The sequence below is a fragment of the Crotalus tigris genome, unplaced genomic scaffold (genome assembly GCF_016545835.1).
Source record: "Crotalus tigris isolate CLP2741 ecotype Arizona unplaced genomic scaffold, ASM1654583v1 scf7180000018891.247784533:1973344, whole genome shotgun sequence".
NCBI lineage: Eukaryota > Metazoa > Chordata > Lepidosauria > Squamata > Viperidae > Crotalus > Crotalus tigris.
In genome coordinates, this window is record NW_024097260.1 from 785,869 (window position 1) to 803,872 (window position 18,004).

Here is an 18,004-nt window from a genome sequence, read left to right on the forward strand (position 1 = left end):
TTCCCAGTTGCAATGTATGGCTGTGAAAGTTGGACCCTAAGAAAGGTTGAGTGCCAAAGAATGGAGGCCTTTGAACTCTGGTGCTGGAGAAGACTCCTGCGAGTCCCCTGGACTGCAAGGCGATCCAACCGGTCAGTCCTAAAGGAGATCAACCCCGACTGCTCTTTAGAAGGCCAGATCCTGAAGTTGAAACTCAAGTACTTTGGCCACCTAATGAGAAGGAAGGTCTCACTGGAGAAGAGCCTGATACTGGGAAAGATGGAGGGCAAGAGAAGGGGACAACGCAGAATGAGGGGGCTGGATGGAGTCCCTGAAGCAGGAGCCGTGAGCATCAATGGACTACAGAAGATGGCAGAAGACAGGAAGTCCACGGATAAACCTCTCTCCATGGAACCGGTCCCTGGTGCCCAAAAGGTTGGGGACCTCTGATGCTAATCCATTATAGGAAATGCTGGAGTATTTCCAAATGTGAAGATGATGAAAGCTTCTTTCTTTACCCTTAACGGAATTAAGTTACTCAAGCCCCCAGAATGAACATTGGTACTAGGTCGTCTTACCATTTCCTATCCTTTTTGTAATATGCTAGAAAATGTGTATCTTCAGTCTCTGAGGCTGAAGCAAAGGCCTTCAGGCGTTATTTTACTTTTGTTATTTCTGAGTCATTATTTACTTGCTTAGTATACGTGACTCAACATACTTTGTTAAGCTTTAACAGAGCATCTTAAATCTAACCACCTTCCCCTTAAGTGTTTGCCTCATTTTCTAAATGAGCATTTTCATTCCGCCCTTGTTGCTCCATTGTTTATACTTGTACACAACTTATTCAAATAATCCACAAAGACAATTGGGAATCCCAACAGCTTTATTGAAACAAAGTGCAGTGAAGTTTACTTCAAAGGTTGTAAGCGAAGCAGAAAGTTTAAAAACCACCCCTCAAACGCAGGACAAGATGGAGGGTGGACTCCTTCTGGATGTTGTAGTCGGAGAGCGTGCGGCCATCTTCCAGCTGTTTGCCAGCAAAGATCAGCCTCTGTTGATCAGGAGGAATGCCTTCCTTGTCCTGGATCTTGGCCTTGACGTTCTCAATGGTGTCACTGGGCTCCACCTCCAGGGTGATGGTCTTGCCGGTCAAGGTCTTCACAAAGATCTGCATGCCGCCCCTCAGACGCAGGACAAGATGGAGGGTGGACTCCTTCTGGATGTTGTAGTCGGAGAGCGTGCGGCCATCTTCCAGCTGTTTGCCGGCAAAGATCAGCCTCTGTTGATCAGGAGGAATGCCTTCCTTGTCCTGGATCTTGGCCTTGACATTCTCAATGGTGTCACTGGGTTCCACCTCAAGAGTTATGGTCTTGCCGGTCAAGGTCTTTACAAAGATCTGCATGCCGCCCCTCAGACGCAGGACAAGATGGAGGGTGGACTCCTTCTGGATGTTGTAGTCGGAGAGAGTGCGGCCATCTTCCAGCTGTTTGCCGGCAAAGATGAGCCTCTGCTGATCGGGAGGAATGCCTTCCTTGTCCTGGATCTTGGCCTTGACATTCTCAATGGTGTCACTGGGTTCCACCTCAAGAGTTATGGTCTTGCCGGTCAAGGTCTTCACAAAGATCTGCATGCCGCCCCTCAGACGCAGGACAAGATGGAGGGTGGACTCCTTCTGGATGTTGTAGTCGGAGAGAGTGCGGCCATCTTCCAGCTGTTTGCCGGCAAAGATGAGCCTCTGCTGATCGGGAGGAATGCCTTCCTTGTCCTGGATCTTGGCCTTGACATTCTCAATGGTGTCGCTGGGCTCCACCTCTAGGGTGATGGTTTTCCCGGTCAAGGTCTTCACAAAGATCTGCATGCCGCCCCTCAGACGCAGGACAAGATGGAGGGTGGACTCCTTCTGGATGTTGTAGTCGGAGAGAGTGCGGCCATCTTCCAGCTGTTTGCCGGCAAAGATGAGCCTCTGCTGATCGGGAGGAATGCCTTCCTTGTCCTGGATCTTGGCCTTGACATTCTCAATGGTGTCGCTGGGCTCCACCTCTAGGGTGATGGTCTTGCCGGTCAAGGTCTTCACAAAGATCTGCATTTTCTCTGCAACAGGGAAGGAGGGAAACAGAGACAGGGGAGCCACATCAATCCAGTTAGTAACTCTCAACTGATTAAAGAGGTCACAGTGCAACGTCTTACACTGATTTAAACCAGGCATCTCCAAATCTGGAAACTTCTGCTTGGCTGAGGAATTCTGGGAATTCAATCCCACAAGTCTTAAACTGGCCAGGTTTGGGAGACACTTGATTTAAATACAAGGAAAACTCCATGACAGGACCTCCACCGTTCTCTTCTTACTGTGCAATCCCCAGGTTCCCACTGCTGGAGCTGGACCACCGGCTAACCCCCCCCCCATTAAACCAATACAGATAATTTACCCGGCAGGAATGCTGTCTATCTATGCAGGCTACGCGTTCTTTCATGGGAGGTCCTGAAAAGTAACCTCGGATAGTCTCCTGCATGCCGCAGAGGCCACGACTAGATGACCTTCGGAAACCCCCTCTCCCACCCTGCTTTTACGCCCGAGCGAGCCTTCCCGAGGTGCGTTGGATCTCATTCCCTATCAACCCACCCCCCCCAAAAAAAATCTGGCAAGGTCCGAAGGGAGAAGAGCTGCACGGCCGCCGATCTCCTTTACCAGCCTCCGTCGCTTCTCGGGCCAAGACTCCAAAGAGCAGAGCGAAGAGGAAAAAGCGCGCGTGCGCACTGGATGCCTTGGGGGGGAGGCGGAGCTGAGGGCGCGCGACGTCAGAATGGAGACGTCACAGGCGTGTGGGCGGGGACTCGCTGATTCTCCCTGGCCGGGGCGGCCATTTTGGGTCGCGGCTGAATAAGAGCCGTTGAGGCCTTCCTCCTCCCCTCCCCTCTCCGTTTTAATTAAAAAATAGCCTTTTTTCCCCCCTCGGCCGACGCCGCCACGAAGGGGCAACCTATAAAAACCCGCGCGTCCCGTCCACGCCGTTTCCTCCCCCCTCAGAAGCGAGGCTCCCCACCCCCCCCACTTCCCAATAAGGCTCATTCAAGGAAAGCTATCCCCCCCCTCAGACGAAACTTGATAGTAAACATAAGAGAAATACCACTACAAGACATAAATTTAACAATAAAGGCTTACGGCGGAGCTCGAGTGGGCCCTAGCAGACAGCAACAAACTCACAAAAACACGAGGCGACTTAGGTCTAACTGCGCCCCCGGCTGCGGCGTCCTTTTATATAGGCGTCGCACTTGGATCCCTCCGCCCACAGAACGGGAGGGATTATTTTTCGTCCCAGCGCACGCGGCCTCCCGCTAGCCAATAGAGCTGCGGGAGGTCAGAAGGGGCGTGAGCAGAGAGTCAGCCCCGCCTTCTGTGGAACGGAGCGGCGGAAGGATAAAAGGTTCGAGGCTCGGCGAATAGAAAAATAAACCGCTGAGTGGCAGAGAGACTCGGTTGGAATGAAAACCCGGGGTGGATTTCTTGGCTAAGACGGAATGGGCGGATAAAAGAGGAAGAAAGAGGGGGAAAAAAGAATGAATGCCAACTGCAGGATTTCTCCATGTTTCTCAACCGTGGCCACTTTAAGAGAAGGATGGACTTCAACTCCCAGAATCCCCCAGCCAGCACGCTCCTGGAGGACACATTTGCAGGCTAGGGAATTCTGGGAATTGAAGTCCACCCTTCTTAAAAATGGGGTTGAGGATGAGAAACTGGCTCATCTGGGCAAAATTGTAGCTTCCCCACTCCCTTTCTCCAGTTTTCCCCATAATAAGCCAAGTCTGCAAATGGGGCTGCCCCACTTTACCCCCCTTGCAACTTTCTGCTTAAATCTTCCTTGGAGGTGTTTGCCTCCGTTGCATCAATCCAAGCCAAAAAAGGCGGAGACGTTTTCCAACTCTTGGATTTTTGCAGAAGAGAAAAAAAAAAATTACTTTTACAAATAAAAATTAAATAAAAACTTGCGGGCCTCCCCGTCGGGGAATCGAACCCCGGTCTCCCGCGTGACAGGCGGGGATACTTACCATTATACTAACGAGGAGGAGCCCTTACAAGGGTTTCCAGTCACTCTCCTTGAAGGGAAAGCAGAGTCAACTCCTGGGCCATGTTAAGCCAGAGGGGGGGGGTCTTCCAGCTTGGCCCTTTGAGGACTGGTGGACTTCAACTCCCAGAATTCCTCAGCCAGCTTGCCTGGCTGAGGAATTCTGGGAGTTGAAGTCCACCAGTCCTCAAAGGGCCAAGCTGGAAGTCCCTTGCCTTAAGCCAAGGGTCCCCTTTCACACGTTTCCTAGGGGAGAATCTCGTGCAAGAGAAAAGAGACTCAAGCAGACGGGAGCAAGCATCAGCAGCCCATGCAACTTTGCAAAACACACACACACACACACACACACACAAAACCTCAGCTGAAGGGGCTTGGATGGGGTCCCTGCTTCCTTTTGGCTTCTTTCCAGGGTGCCACGCCCCCCCCCCCAAAAGAGTTTGCAAACACCACACACAAACACACACACACCAAAAAAGAAAAAAAAAAGAATCTGCCGAAACCCGGGATCGAACCAGGGACCTTTAGATCTTCAGTCTAACGCTCTCCCAACTGAGCTATTTCGGCTGATGTCACCCTCCTTCTTCGTTCTTCTTTTCAAGGCGGCGCCGCCCTCCTTTTTCTGGGTTTGCACATTGCAACCTGTCCCAATGGATTATAACTCCCCCCCTTTTCTTCCATAGGAGCACCCCTGGATTTGCCTCTGCGTTTACAAGTGGGGAGGGGGTTAATTAGCCTCTGGACAGCTGGGGGGTGGGGTGGCAAAAACATCTTGTAGCCTCCCCCCTGCCATCTTCTCTGGAGAACAGGCAGGGTTGCATGTTAGGTTTCTTTCTTTTTCTTATCCGCTTCATTGTATCTTGTTTCATTGTAAGCCGCCTCGGGTCACCTGCGGGAGATGGAAAGTTGTGTCAAACAAACGAATGAATGAATGAATGAATGAGCAAAGGAGCCTAAGATGCAAAAGTCACAGAATCCAATCAAGGGTACAAAAAAAAAAAAGAACCTCTCTTTGCTGGGGTGGAATGAAGAGAAAAGAAAGCACGGTTTGGGTAGGGATTTGGGCTTCTTTCTGGAATTTTATTTAAAAAAAAAAAAAGCTGCAAGGTCTCCCCGTCGGGGAATCGAACCCCGGTCTCCCGCGTGACAGGCGGGGATACTTACCACTATACTAACGAGGAAGGACCCGAGCGCAGCATTCGGAAACAGCCCAGTTAAAGGCGCTGGTCCCAAATTCCTTCCTTCCGTCCTTCCTTCCTTCCTTCCTTCCTTCCTTCCTCCCTTGTCTTCCTTCCTGTCTTTTCTTTCTTCCTTCCTCTCCTTCCTTTCTTCCATGTCTCTCCTTCCTTCCTTTCTTCCTTGTCCTCCCTCCCTTCCTTCCTTCCTTCCTTCCTGTCTTTTCTTCCTTCCTTGTCTTCCTTCCTTCCTGTCTTGTCTTCCTTCCTTCCTTGTCTTTTCTTCCTTCCTTTCTTTCTTCCATGTCTCTCCTTCCTTCCTTCCCTCTCCTTCCTTCCTTCGTCTCTCCTTTCTTGCTTCCCTCCTTCCTTCCCCTCTCCCTCTTCGTTTCAAATAAAATAAAATAAAACACACCGCTTGCTTTGGGGGTCCCGCTCCCCAAAGAGGACGATAAGCCTCCCGCCTTTCCCCTTCCTTGTACGGCTCACAGCTTCCAGGTTTAAGATGGGATTGAAGGGGAGGCATTTCTGTCTGCATGGAGAAGCGGGACATCAAAAGAAAGGGGAAAAAAGAGAATATTTCTGCAAAACAGGGGAGGGGGGGGGAGAGAATAAAGGGAAAGAATAGCTATGTACTTCCAGCTGGAAGCGTCTCGCACGGCAAGGGGATGTAGCTCAGTGGTAGAGCGCATGCTTTGCATGTATGAGGCCCCGGGTTCAATCCCCGGCATCTCCACGTTTTTTTTCCCCCGCATCGTTCAATGTTTGTAAATGCAAATCATAAGAATCCCAGGGCTGGAAGGAACCCTGGAGGTCGTCTAGTCCAACCCCTTTGCCCGAGGCAGTTCTTAACACCATGCAAGACAAATGAATGTCTATTCAGCTAACGTATATAGAGCATAATCATGTATATAAAATATACGTGCAATTGTTTTGGTCATATTTATGTAGTTTATATTGGCGGTGGTTACTCTTTGAGACCTGAATGCAATGAAATTTCATTTTAATGTATGCCGATTTATGTACATTTAAAAGGATAAAGTATTCTATTCTATTCTATTCTATTCTATTCTATTCTATTCTATTCTATTCTATTCTATTCTATTCTACTCTACATTCCGTTCCCTTCCATTCCATTCTATTCTAGTTGTGTGGTTGAAACGTGTGAAGGGCATGTATGCTCTACTCTGCTAAATCTTTATCTTTGTGGCTCAGGGTGTTTGTGTGAACCAACCTACTAGGATGTATATCTAAGCATAGTTTCTGGGTTTGCAGGTTTCCTTAGCCAGAAAAAAACAGGATTAAAGTAAACGCTGCTTAATGGAATGCGAGATTCTTGCAACTGTAGTGCAGGGTTTTTCAAACTTTGCCAGCTGGGGGATTCTGGGAATTGAAGTCTAAACCTCTTAAAATAGCTCAGGTTGAGAAATATTGGATTACTTCCAGCAACCATAGAGTCTGTTCTCAAGAAAAGCCAGACATTGGGGGATTCTGGGACTTGAAGCCTACCCTCCCCCCTAAATTTGCCAAGGTTGAAGAGTGTTCTCCAGAAAGGCCAGACCCTGGGGGATTCTGGGAATTGACATCCAAACCTCTTAAAAGTTGCTCCGGTTGAAATATTGGATTAGTTCCAGCAACCATAGAGTCTATTCTCAAGGGAAGCCAGACCCTGGGGGATTCTGGGAATTGAAGTCCAAACCTCTTAATGTTGCCAAGGTTGAGAAACATTTAATTTCTTTTATACAAAAGGATCTGCCATTTTCTCGTTCACTGGACTGCCTTCGGCCCAACCCAAAACGAACAACTGCACGATTATGATTTTTTTGCAGGTCACAAACGTCACCTATGTTGCTACTCAGCAGGTCACGTGTTGCTCTTTGGGATGACAAATATAGAAAGGCTGAATTAGTCTGCTCCTTCCTTGTGCAGTTACGGCTCTTGCTTTTTCCTAGGAGAGTCTTCATGGCATTTTCGGGAAGAACGGAAGCTCTGAGAGTTCCTGGCTCAAACATTCACTGCCTCAATGCACCGGAGGCCAAATTTTAGCAATTTCCTCGTGGGTCGCTTTCGGAACCCACTGGCAATATTCAGCCAGCAAATCTGAAACGAGAAGATTAAAACTGCAGAAGTCTGCTGGGATGCAACGTTTACATTCCTGAATTTAGCTTGCGATCGTGATTCCAACGACCGCCGGTTATCAAACCTTACAAAAAAAGTCTTTCGTGGCAGAATAAGCAAAATTAAAAAAATCTAAAAAACAAATGAAAATCTTGGATATCTTACATTTTGGGTTTTTCTCCCAGGCCAGCTGCAAAGCATCCCGGTTATCAACGTTTTCGGAAACGAGAGCTTGAAGCAAAGATTCTGTCCTTGGCTGAAGTCTGCGGAAATATCACACACACACACACAAACCATGAATCCAGAGGCGTGAATAAAATCAATTTTCAATCAAATCAAACCGACAGGGGAGCAAATGTAACTGATCCCAAGCCTGGCTCTCTAGTATGGGGGTGCCAGGAAGACAATCCTTCTCTTTCGTAAATGGATTATTAGAAATTTCCCTTTTTCCATTTCTGAATTTCGGCTAAAATTTCTGGATTTTAATTGCGGGTAAAGCTGGAGGTGGGAGTGGGTTGGTGTTTTCACTTAGGATTTTCATGTTTTTCTCATACTTGGTTGAGCCCCTGGACAGCTGTGCCAGGTGGCAGAAGGCTTCATGACTTGGTTCCCACCCAGCTGCTCGCAATTGCTGGTGCCAGGGAAGCAGTGTTGAGGTGTGAGACCTATCAGGGTGGGCCTGAGGACTCATGGATGGCATTTCGAGAGGGAGAGCGAAAGAGAGAGACAGAAGAGAGATTGAGAGAAAGAGAGACGGAGAAAGAGAAAGATTGAGAGAGAAAGAGAGAAGAAGAAAGAGAGGTTGAGAGAAAAATTGAGAGACAGAGAGAAAGAGGAAGACAGATTGAGAGAGAGTGAAAGAGACAGTGAAAGAGAGATTGAGGGAGAGAAACAGACTGAGAAAGATTGAGAGAAAGAGAGATGAAAGCAGAGAGATTGAGAGAAAAACAGAGAGAGAGAAAGAGGAAGACAGAGAGATTGAGAGTGAAAGAGAGAGAGAAAGAGAGATTGAGGGAGAGAAACAGAGACTGAGAAAGATTGAGAGAGAGAGATGAAGGCAGAGAGGTTGAGAGAGAAAAAATTGACAGAGAGAGAGAAAGAGGAAGACAGAGATTGAGAGAGAAAGAGAGAGGTTGAGAGAGTGAATGAGAGACAGAGAAAGAGAGACTGTGAAAGAGAGACTGAGAAAGAGAAAGAGAGAGAAAGAGAGAGGAAGACAGAGAGGTTGAGAGAAAAATTGAGAGACACAGAGAGAGAAAGAGGAAGACAGAGATTGAGAGTGAAAGAGAGAGCGAGGGAGAGAAACAGACTGAGAAAGATTGAGAGAGAAAGAGAGACGAAGGCAGAGAGATTGAGAGAAAAACAGAGAGAAAGAGAGATGAAAGCAGAGAGGTTGAGAGTGAAAGAGAGAGAGAAAGAGAGATGAAGGCAGAGGTTGAGAGAGAAAAAATTGACAGAGAGAGAGAGAAAGAGGAAGACAGAGATTGAGAGAGAAAGAGAGAGGTTGAGAGAGTGAAAGAGAGAGATAGAGAAAGAGGCTGAGAGATACAAAGACTGAGAAAGATTGAGAGAAAGAGAAGAAGACAGGGAGGTTGAGAGAGAGAAAAATTGAGAGAAAGAGGGAGAGATCCAGCCTAGAAATAAGGAGAAATTGCCTTCTTTGAGTTGTGGGTGCTCTATCACTGGAGCTTTTCAAAAATAGACTGGACAACCACTTGACCAGGATGGTATAAGGTCTCCTGCAATGGGTTGGAGTAGAAGACCTGTGGTTCTATGTTCTAAGAGAACCTTCTTAAGGATAGAGAACAAGACCAAAAGGGTTCACTTGGGGATAAGACAGATATGACTTTTTTGGGGGGGGGACTCCCTAATTTTACCACCATCTCATATACAATGAGAGGAAGGACCGTCAGCAAACCTACTTGGACCATGTCTTTAGCATCGTCACCGGACTGGACAGCAGACAACGGCTGTAGGCTGCCAACCGTTTTACAACCTAGAAAAAAAAATGAATCTACTGATTAATCTACTCATTTGTGAGCTTGGACACCCCAAAGAGCTTTTTCAATCCCTCGTCGCCAACTTTTTTAACGTTTAATTCGTATACAAGTCAAAACAGACTCAAAAAAAAAAAGGAAAATTATATGTTTTTCAAATCCAAGAGTAGGGAATTAGTGGCCTTCTAGTTGTTCCAGGACTACATCTCCCATTTGCAGCTAACATGGCCGCCTCGGGGCGGAGACCATGGTATTTGCGGTTGAATGCAATTCGCTAGCCAGCATGAGGTTGGCGAAACAACTTAAAAATTCAGGGAAAAGTCTGAAACAGCAGCAGATCATGGCAGAGGCTGAAATACAGACAGGCCTCATTTTATGACCCTTTGTTTAGCAACCATTCAAAGTTACGGCGGTGCTGAAAACTCTGGCTTACGACCAATTCTTACTCTGATGACGGCGTTTATGACAACTTGCGGCATCCTGGGGCCGCAGGATTCCCATTTGCCACCTTCCCAGTTATCTTCCACTAGGCAAAGTCAGTGGGGGAAGCTGGATTCGCTTAATGACCACAGGAGAAAGGTCATAAAACTGGATGCCCCACCTCCCTCCCCTATTATATTATGACTCAATTCAAAGTTGCATCACTTAGTGATGTAGGTTCCGGGCCCAAATGTGATTATCAGTTGAGAATTAACTATGGAGCAAGGGTCCCCAACCTGAGCGTCATGCCCCATTGCCGGGTTGCGGCATATTGGCTACCAGGCCACGTGAGTGGCTGGCCAGTGCAGACGTGTGTGTGCGAGCACTCACCTCCCCCAATCGCGCAAGCACCGCCCTGGCTTTCGTGCGGGAGCTAGCAGCCCTATTTGTATCGTGCGGGCGCTAGCCATCCCGAGTGTTGTGTGGGCGCTAGTGGCCCGCTTTGTGGCACGTGGGCGCTAATGGCCCCGTTTGTATCGTGCGGGCACGAGCCATCCTGAGCACTTCATGGGCTCTAACAGCCCCATTGGTGGCATGTGTGTGCTTGCGGCCCTGTTTGTGGCGCTCACACGCTTCCGGCTCCATTTGCGCATGCGTGTGTAAAGGTGCCTGCCTTTCCCTTCGGGCTGCTAACTCAGAAAGACTGGGGGGGGGGGGTCTCACCTGTCCTTCCAGGAAAAACTTGGCGAAATGTTTGAAGCGATCGAGGCCTTCGGGATAGTCCACCTCCACTGCAGGAAGCTGCCATCCGACCCGATCTACAGAAAGAGAAGGGAAGAGAGTGAATATAGCTGGCGTGAACTATATTCTTCCCCTCAACCACGGTTGATTACAGCCGTTCCTCATCCACCAACGTGCAAGAGGACCGTCTGACTGGGAGAATTTGCAGCCTTCGGGGCGCCATCTGTTGTAGCAAGATGGCGCAAAAAAAGAAAATGGAGCCAACCAGGATTCCAACAGAAGAGACTCTTGTAGCTCAAGGTTGAACTGGGGGGGTCCTTGGCGCCCTCTGAGCTTGGTGGTTTTGGTTGCAGACGTTTCATGACCCAGCTAGGTAACATCATCAGTGCTACAAGGGAGCAGAGTTTACAGAGTGGAGGAGGAGGTGGGATCCTTGAAGTTCTCTGAGCTTGGTTAGCTTTCCTGCAGAGATTTCATGACTCAATGACCCAACTAGGTAACAGTATCAATGCACTGATGATGCTACCTAGCTGGGTATGAAATGTCTCCAAGGAAAGCACCAAGTTCAGAGAGCACCAAGGACCCCATGGTCCTCTTCCTCCTCCACCAATTATCTTCTAGCACTGATAATGTTACCTAGTTGGGTAACGAAATGTCTGCAAGGAAACCACCAAGTTCAGAGAGCACCAAGGACCCCACAGTTCCACCCAGAACTACAAATATTCTCTCCTATCAGTACATAATAATAATAATAATAATAATAATAATAATAATAATAATAATAATAATAATAATGATGATGTTGGAAGGGACCTTGGAGGTCATTTAGTCCAACCCCTGCTCAGGCAGGAAACCCTATCGGACAAATGGCTGTCCAGTTTCTTCTTAAAAACTGGACTTGATGACCTCCAAGGTCCCTTCCAACTTTATTATTATTATTATTACATTCATTTCTCACCAGTTCGTTTTCCTAACCGTTGGTAAAATTTATCCCATGTTTTCAAATAAACTGAATCTTCTTTCTCTCAGCTATTTCTTTGGTTGCAGACTTTTAAGGATTTATTTCACGGAGAAAGCAAACTTACAGAAGGTGCTGGGCCTGTGGCAACGGACGTGGCCTGTTTCTGTGCAGTAGAACGGGGCAGGGTCATCCAGAGGCTTTTCGAAATGGCAGTAGGGGGGCAGGAGAAGAGGCACCCACTCAGCTTCGATGGCTGAAATCCCTTCAGATGGGGCAGGAAATAAAATTGGGAGAAAGCAGGAGTTTAGCTCGGCTAAAAAGTGATATAACACAACTTACAATTTCCTAAGCCAATTGTCAAGACTGCTAACATCGGATGTTCTTGCTTGCCATGTATGAAGAAGCAAACATGTTTTATTTAGCCTGCATATCATTTCTAGAGATAAAGTAGACAATACTAGCCTAGTGGATGGGAAAATATGCTAGCTAACCATAACAATATCTCAGCACAGCATTGCCAAGGTCAGCTGTAATGGCAAGGGCACTTCACACTTCACATTAATTGGAGAATGTGATTGATGACTGTAAAATGAAGGGGTGAGTTATGCCTTGTCACGAGTGATTGGGGGAGGGAGGATTCAGTTTTCGGCTTAACGGCTTAACTTTGTACGTGCCGAAGCTATGCAGAAATAAAAGGATTCTTTAAGGTAAATAAGCCTCAAAGTCCTTTGGAAAGCTGCTTCTTTTCGGAACCATGACACAAATGTACAGGCAATCCTTGACTTACAACAGTTTGTTCAGTGACCGTTCCACGTCACAACCGCACTGAACAAAAGGGCTGTTTTTCACACTTACGACCGTCGCAGTAGCCCAAGCTCTTGCGACCAAAATTTCAGCCGTTTGGCCACTGATTCCTATTTATGACGGTCACGCGATCCCATTTTGTGACCTTTTGACAAGCCAAGTCAACGGGGGAGCCCGATTCCCTTAATCCCCGTGTAGGGGCAAAAAAATAATAATAATCATTTAACAAATGACTCGCTTAACAACATAAACTTGAGGTGAATTGTGGTCTATCTGTATTTGCATCTTATCTTCTTATTCTTTTGAGGTGTCTTTTTTCTCTCCCCGGTTCTAGATTCTTTTCTTAAAAATATTTTTAAATATTTTTTTTTTAAAAAAACACAGCCAGGAAACAGCTGCCCGTTCACCTTTCATGTACATCTTGGTGCTCTCGACGATTTCCTGATACACCACAAACTCAGGGAGCTGCTTAAACAGAACGGAGGTAGGGTGGATGAAGACCGGATCCTCCAGGAGTGGCGTCTAGTAGGGGAAAAAAAAAAGTGGAGGGCAGAATATCCGTGTAAGCCGCCTGGAGTCGCCATGTGCGAGTAGGCGGCCATATAAATTTTCTAAATAAATAAATAAATAATAAATAAATAAAATAGAAAAAAGAAGAATAGAATCTCCATCTAGTACAAATGTACAGCATCTATGCAGCTAAAAGTCCTCCATAAAGGATTTGTGACATTTTACATTACAACAATATTGTGTTGTAAATCATACTATATTAATTTACGATAGTTATTAGTCAACCAGCAACTATTTAAGAATAACATACAAGGGACATCTTTCTTCATTTCCTGCCTCCCTCCCCTATTCTCTCTCTTTTCCTTCCTTCCTTCATAACTGCTGGCAAGCTTTTGACGTTTCCAGGGCAGTAAAATACAAAATGGAACCAAATCATCTATAATAGAGAATAAAAAGAGAAATCCCATAGTCAGTTTGGGGCACTGCTGAAGGGGGCTGGGCCGGGAAAAGGGAGATTATGAATGCTTGCTCATTTTTAGACATGGAAGTCAATTGGGTGACTTTGGGCCAATCACCAGGAAACTGCGAGTTCTAGTCCTGCCTTAGGCATGAAAGCCGGCTGGGTGACTTTGGGCCAATCACCAGGAGACTGGGAGTTCTAGTCCCATCCTAGGCATCAAAGCCAATGAGTGATTTTAGGCAAATCATCAGGAGATGGTGAGTTCTAGTCCCACCTTAGCTGTGAAAACCAGCTAGGTGACTTTGGGCCAATCACCAGGAGACTGGGAGTTCTAGTCCTGCCTTAGGGGGATGAACTCTCTCTTAGCCCAACTCACCTCATAGGGTTGTTGCTCTGGAGAAAGCATTAAGTATATATATATCGGAGTGCTTGGGTATGGTTAGGAGGGGCGTTCTAGCCTTATCTATGTTTCCTGGTAAAATACATGGGGAAACCCCATAGGAGGAAAATTCCACTTAGGGTTAGGGTTAGGTCACCATGAACTCATACAGCAAAATGGACATCGCCAAAAAACTCGGAGTGCTTGGGTATGGTTAGGTTGTTGCTCTGGAGAAAATAGAAAGCATTAAGTATATAACTACCTTTGTTTTTCTTCCAGCCTTTCTAGCCTGCCCTATCTATGTTTCCTGGTAAAATATATGGGAAAATCCCATAGGAGGAAAATTCCACTTAGGGTTAGGGTTAGGTTACCATGAACTCATACAGCAAAATGGACATCGCCAACAAAAATTCAGAAACTCGGAGGGCACTCCGAGTTTGTTGGCAATATCCATTTTGCTCTATGAGTTTGTTGGCAATATCCATTTTGCTCTATGACCTAACCCTAACCCTAAGTGGAATTTTCCTCCTATGGGATTTCCCCATGTATTTTACCAGGAAACATAGATAAGGCAGGGTAGAACGGTCAGTACCCTCCTAACCATACCCAAGCACTCCGAGTTTTTGGGTGACGTCCATTTTGCTGTATGAGTTCATGGTGACCTAACCCTAAGTGGAATTTTCCTCCTATGGGATTTCCCCATGTATTTTACCAGGAAACATAGATAAGGCAGGCTAGAACGGTCAGTGCCCTCCTAACCACACCCAAGCACTCCGAGTTTGTTGGCAATGTCCATTTTGCTCTATGAGTCCATGGTGACCTAACCCTAACCCTAAGTGGAATTTTCCTCCTATGGGATTTCCCCATGTATTCTACCAGGAAACATAGATAAGGCAGGGTAGAACGGTCAGTGCCCTCCTAACCATACCCAAGCACTCCGAGTTTGTTGGCAATGTCCATTTTGCTCTATGAGTCCATGGTGACCTACCCCTAACCCTAAGTGAAATTTTCCTCCTATGGGATTTCCCCATGTATTTTACCAGGAAACATAGATAAGGCAGGCTAGAACGGTCAGTGCCCTCCTAACCACACCCAAGCACTCCGAGTTTGTTGGCGATGTCCATTTTGCTCTATGGGTTCATGGTGACCTAACCCTAACCCTAAGTGGAAGGTTAGGTCAGTGCCCTCCTAACCCTACCCAAGCACTTATTGACCTTTCTAGCCTGCCTTATCTATGTTTCCTGGTAACATACATGGGGAAATCCCATAGGAGGAAAATTCCACTTAGGGTTAGGGTTAGGTCACCATGAACTCATAGAGCAAAATGGACATCGCCAACAAACTCGGAGTGCTTGGGTGTGGTTAGGAGGGCACTGACCGTTCTACCCTGCCTTATCTATGTTTCCTGGTAAAATACATGGGGAAATCCCATAGGAGGAAAATTCCACTTAGGGTTAGGTCACCATGAACTCATAGAGCAAAATGGACATCGCCAACAAACTCGGAGTGCTTGGGTGTGGTTAGGAGGGCACTGACCGTTCTACTCTGCCTTATCTATGTTTCCTGGTAAAATACATGGGGAAATCCCATAGGAGGAAAATTCCACTTAGGGTTAGGGTTAGGTCATAGAGCAAAATGGATATTGCTAACAAACTCATAGAGCAAAATGGATATTGCCAACAAACTCGGAGTGCCCTCCGAGTTTCTGAATTTTTGTTGGCGATGTCCATTTTGCTGTATGAGTTCATGGTAACCTAACCCTAAGTGGAATTTTCCTCCTATGGGATTTTCCCATATATTTTACCAGGAAACATAGATAGGGCTGGCTAGAAAGGTCAGTGCCCTCCTAACCATACCCAAGCTCTCCGAGTTTGATTGCGGTGTCCATTTTGCTGTATGAGTTCATGGTGACCTAACCCTAACCCTAAGTGGAATTTTCCTCCTATGGGATTTCCCCATGTATTTTACCAGGAAACATAGATAAGGCAGGCTAGAACGGTCAGTGCCCTCCTAACCATACCCAAGCACTCCGAGTTTTTTGGCGATGTCCATTTTGCTCTATGAGTTCATGGTGACCTAACCCTAACCCTAAGTGGAATTTTCCTCCTGTGGGATTTTCCCATGTATTTTCCCAGGAAACAGAGATAAGGCAGCCTAGAAAAGTCAGTGCCCTCCTAATCATACCCAAGCACTCCGAGTTTGTTGGCAGTGTCTATTTTGCTGTATGAGTTCATGGTGACCTAACCCTAACCCTAAGTGGAATTTTCCTCCTATGGGATTTCCCCATGTATTTTACCAGGAAACATAGATAAGGCAGGCTAGAACGGTCAGTGCCCTCCTAACCATACCCAAGCACTCCGAGTTTTTTGGCGATGTCCATTTTGCTCTATGAGTTCATGGTGACCTAACCCTAACCCTAAGTGGAATTTTCCTCCTGTGGGATTTTCCCATGTATTTTCCCAGGAAACAGAGATAAGGCAGCCTAGAAAAGTCAGTGCCCTCCTAATCATACCCAAGCACTCCGAGTTTGTTGGCAGTGTCTATTTTGCTGTATGAGTTCATGGTGACCTAACCCTAACCTTAAGTGGAATTTTCCTCCTATGGGATTTCCCCATGTATTCTACCAGGAAACATAGATAAGGCAGGCTAGAACGGTCAGTGCCCTCCTAACCATACCCAAGCACTCCGAGTTTTTTCTCTTCCCCTTTTCTCTTCCCCTTATTCTTTCCTTCCTTCCTTCCCTCCCCTATTCTCTTTTCCTTCCTTCCTTTTCTCTTCCCCCTATTCTCACCTTTCTTCCCTCCCTCCCCTATTCTCTCTCCTTCCCTTCCTTCCTTCCCCCCTCCTCTCCCTCTTCACAATCCTTTTTCTTATTTTTAATTTCTCTTATTTGCTTTCTTTACGTTTTAACGATGTCTTCAATTACATCTGTGTGTCTTTCAACATTCCAATTTTGTACATAAAATTTATGAAATGAATGAATTCCAGAAAGAGCAAAGGGCTGGCACTAAAGATGAGCCAGAGAGAGAGGGACAGAGAGAGAGAGAGAGAGAGAGAGCGACAAAGAGAGTGACACACAGAGAGGGACAGAGAGAGAGAGAGAGAGAGAGAGAGAGAGAGAAAGAGAGAGAAAGAAAGAGGGAGGGAGAGAGACAGAGAGGGAAGAGAGAGAGAGAGGGAGGCACAGAGAGAGGGATGGAGGGAGACAGAGAGAGAAAGACAGAGGGAGAGACAGAAAGAGAGAAAGGGAGGGAGAGACAGAGAGAGGGAGACACAGAGAGAGAGAGGGACAGGAAGAAAGAGAAGGAGGGAGGAAGAGACAGAGGGACAGAAAGAGGGAGAGACAGACAGAAAGAGAGAAAAAGAGAGAGGGAGGGAGAGACAGAGAGAAAGAGAGAGGGAGGGAGAGGGAAAGAGACACAGAGAGAGAGGGACAGAGAGAGAGAGAAGGAGAGAGGGAGGGGGAGAGACAGAGAGGGGGGGAGGGGGGAGAGACAGAGAGAGAGAGAGAGAGAAAGAGAGAGACCTTGTAGCTGTTTTTCCACTTCTCGTCAAGGAGCTCGTGAGCCTGGATCCTTCGGGCAACATGGTCCCCCAATCCGGCCAGGACGATCTGCCTCAAGAAAGTGACCTGTTCTTCTGTGGGGGGCTTCATTTGGGGGTCCACGAAGAGGTCGGCCCCTGGGCAGACGGCGTTCACTTGGAAGGGAACACGCACACAACTAGATTGTGAGAGAGTCGAGAGCCGGATGAAGGTGCCCCCACCCCCCGAATGACGCTCCCAAGTCAAGGAAGAGCAGATCCCAGAGGACAGAGCAGGTGTGGCGTCTTACCTGCCGTTGTGAGCTGCCCACGCAACCGCCGGATTTCCACCATGGCCTTGTAGCGCAGGCCGTTGGTGCTACAGAACTGAGGAGTGGATCCTGCAAATTCACAAGCACCCACCGCTCCTGGAATAACAGAACAATAGAGTTGGAAGGGACCATGGAGGTCTGCTAGTCCAACGCCGGAGACCATTTCAAACACATGTTTGTCCATTCTCTTCTTTAAAACCTCCAGTGATGGAGCACCTACAATTTCTGGAGGCAACCCTTTCCACTCGTTTTCACTGTCAGGAAGTTTCTCCTTAGTTCTAGGTTGCTTCTCTCCTTGATGGGTTTCCATCCGTTGCTTCTTGTCCTGCCTTCAAGTGCTTTGAGTCAAGTGCTTGACTCCCTCTTCTTTGGGGCGGCCCCTGAGATATCGGAACGCTGCTATCATGTCCCCCCTCGTCCTTCTCTTCGTTAAACTAGACATACCCAATTCCAGCAACCGTTCCTTATATGTTTTAGCCTCCAGTCCCCTGATCATCTTTGTTGCTCTTCTCTACACTCTTTCTAGAGTCTCAACATCTTTTTTATAT

General features: G+C 47.1%; 2 protein-coding genes and 4 non-coding genes across 7 annotated transcripts in view; 1 reads left to right on the forward strand and 5 right to left on the reverse strand.

Annotated features, from left to right (window-relative positions):
• Positions 1 to 844: 844 nt before the first annotated feature.
• UBC (ubiquitin C) lies at positions 845 to 3,283 on the reverse strand. Its single transcript, XM_039357331.1, has 2 exons — positions 3,140 to 3,283; positions 845 to 2,070 (listed from the first exon to the last, which is right to left on the reverse strand). The coding sequence occupies exon 2, from the start codon at positions 2,063 to 2,065 to the stop codon at positions 920 to 922; it is 1,146 nt and encodes a 381-aa protein (XP_039213265.1). The 5' UTR covers positions 2,066 to 2,070; positions 3,140 to 3,283; the 3' UTR covers positions 845 to 919.
• Positions 3,284 to 3,968: 685 nt separating this feature from the next.
• On the reverse strand, positions 3,969 to 4,040 carry TRNAD-GUC. Its single transcript has one exon. It is a non-coding gene; the product is annotated as a tRNA-Asp (tRNA).
• Positions 4,041 to 4,483: 443 nt separating this feature from the next.
• Positions 4,484 to 18,004, reverse strand: part of DHX37 (DEAH-box helicase 37) — a 37,448-nt gene continuing 23,927 nt past the window's right edge. Inside the window, exons 20-28 of one of the 2 annotated variants that reach the window (XR_005558411.1) lie at positions 17,436 to 17,552; positions 17,129 to 17,301; positions 12,661 to 12,775; positions 11,574 to 11,711; positions 10,471 to 10,565; positions 9,253 to 9,326; positions 7,496 to 7,593; positions 7,056 to 7,312; positions 4,484 to 4,926 (exon numbers count right to left, since the gene is read on the reverse strand). Coding sequence is in view for 1 of the 2 variants with exons in the window: in XM_039357334.1 (XP_039213268.1) it covers positions 7,233 to 7,312; positions 7,496 to 7,593; positions 9,253 to 9,326; positions 10,471 to 10,565; positions 11,574 to 11,711; positions 12,661 to 12,775; positions 17,129 to 17,301; positions 17,436 to 17,552 (890 nt within the window). In the remaining variant the exon portion in view is untranslated. Of the gene's footprint in view, positions 4,927 to 6,914; positions 7,313 to 7,495; positions 7,594 to 9,252; positions 9,327 to 10,470; positions 10,566 to 11,573; positions 11,712 to 12,660; positions 12,776 to 17,128; positions 17,302 to 17,435; positions 17,553 to 18,004 lie in introns of those variants that run through there. The other variant, XM_039357334.1, reaches the window with a different exon arrangement.
• Positions 4,532 to 4,604, reverse strand: TRNAF-GAA. The gene has a single exon. It is a non-coding gene; the product is annotated as a tRNA-Phe (tRNA).
• Positions 5,147 to 5,218, reverse strand: TRNAD-GUC. The gene has a single exon. It is a non-coding gene; the product is annotated as a tRNA-Asp (tRNA).
• On the forward strand, positions 5,877 to 5,948 carry TRNAA-UGC. The gene has a single exon. It is a non-coding gene; the product is annotated as a tRNA-Ala (tRNA).

Excerpts from the sequence above, each read along its gene's own strand:
- UBC (XM_039357331.1), bottom strand. The coding sequence starts at position 2,065 with ATGCAGATCTTTGTGAAGACCTTGACCGGCAAGACCATCACCCTAGAG.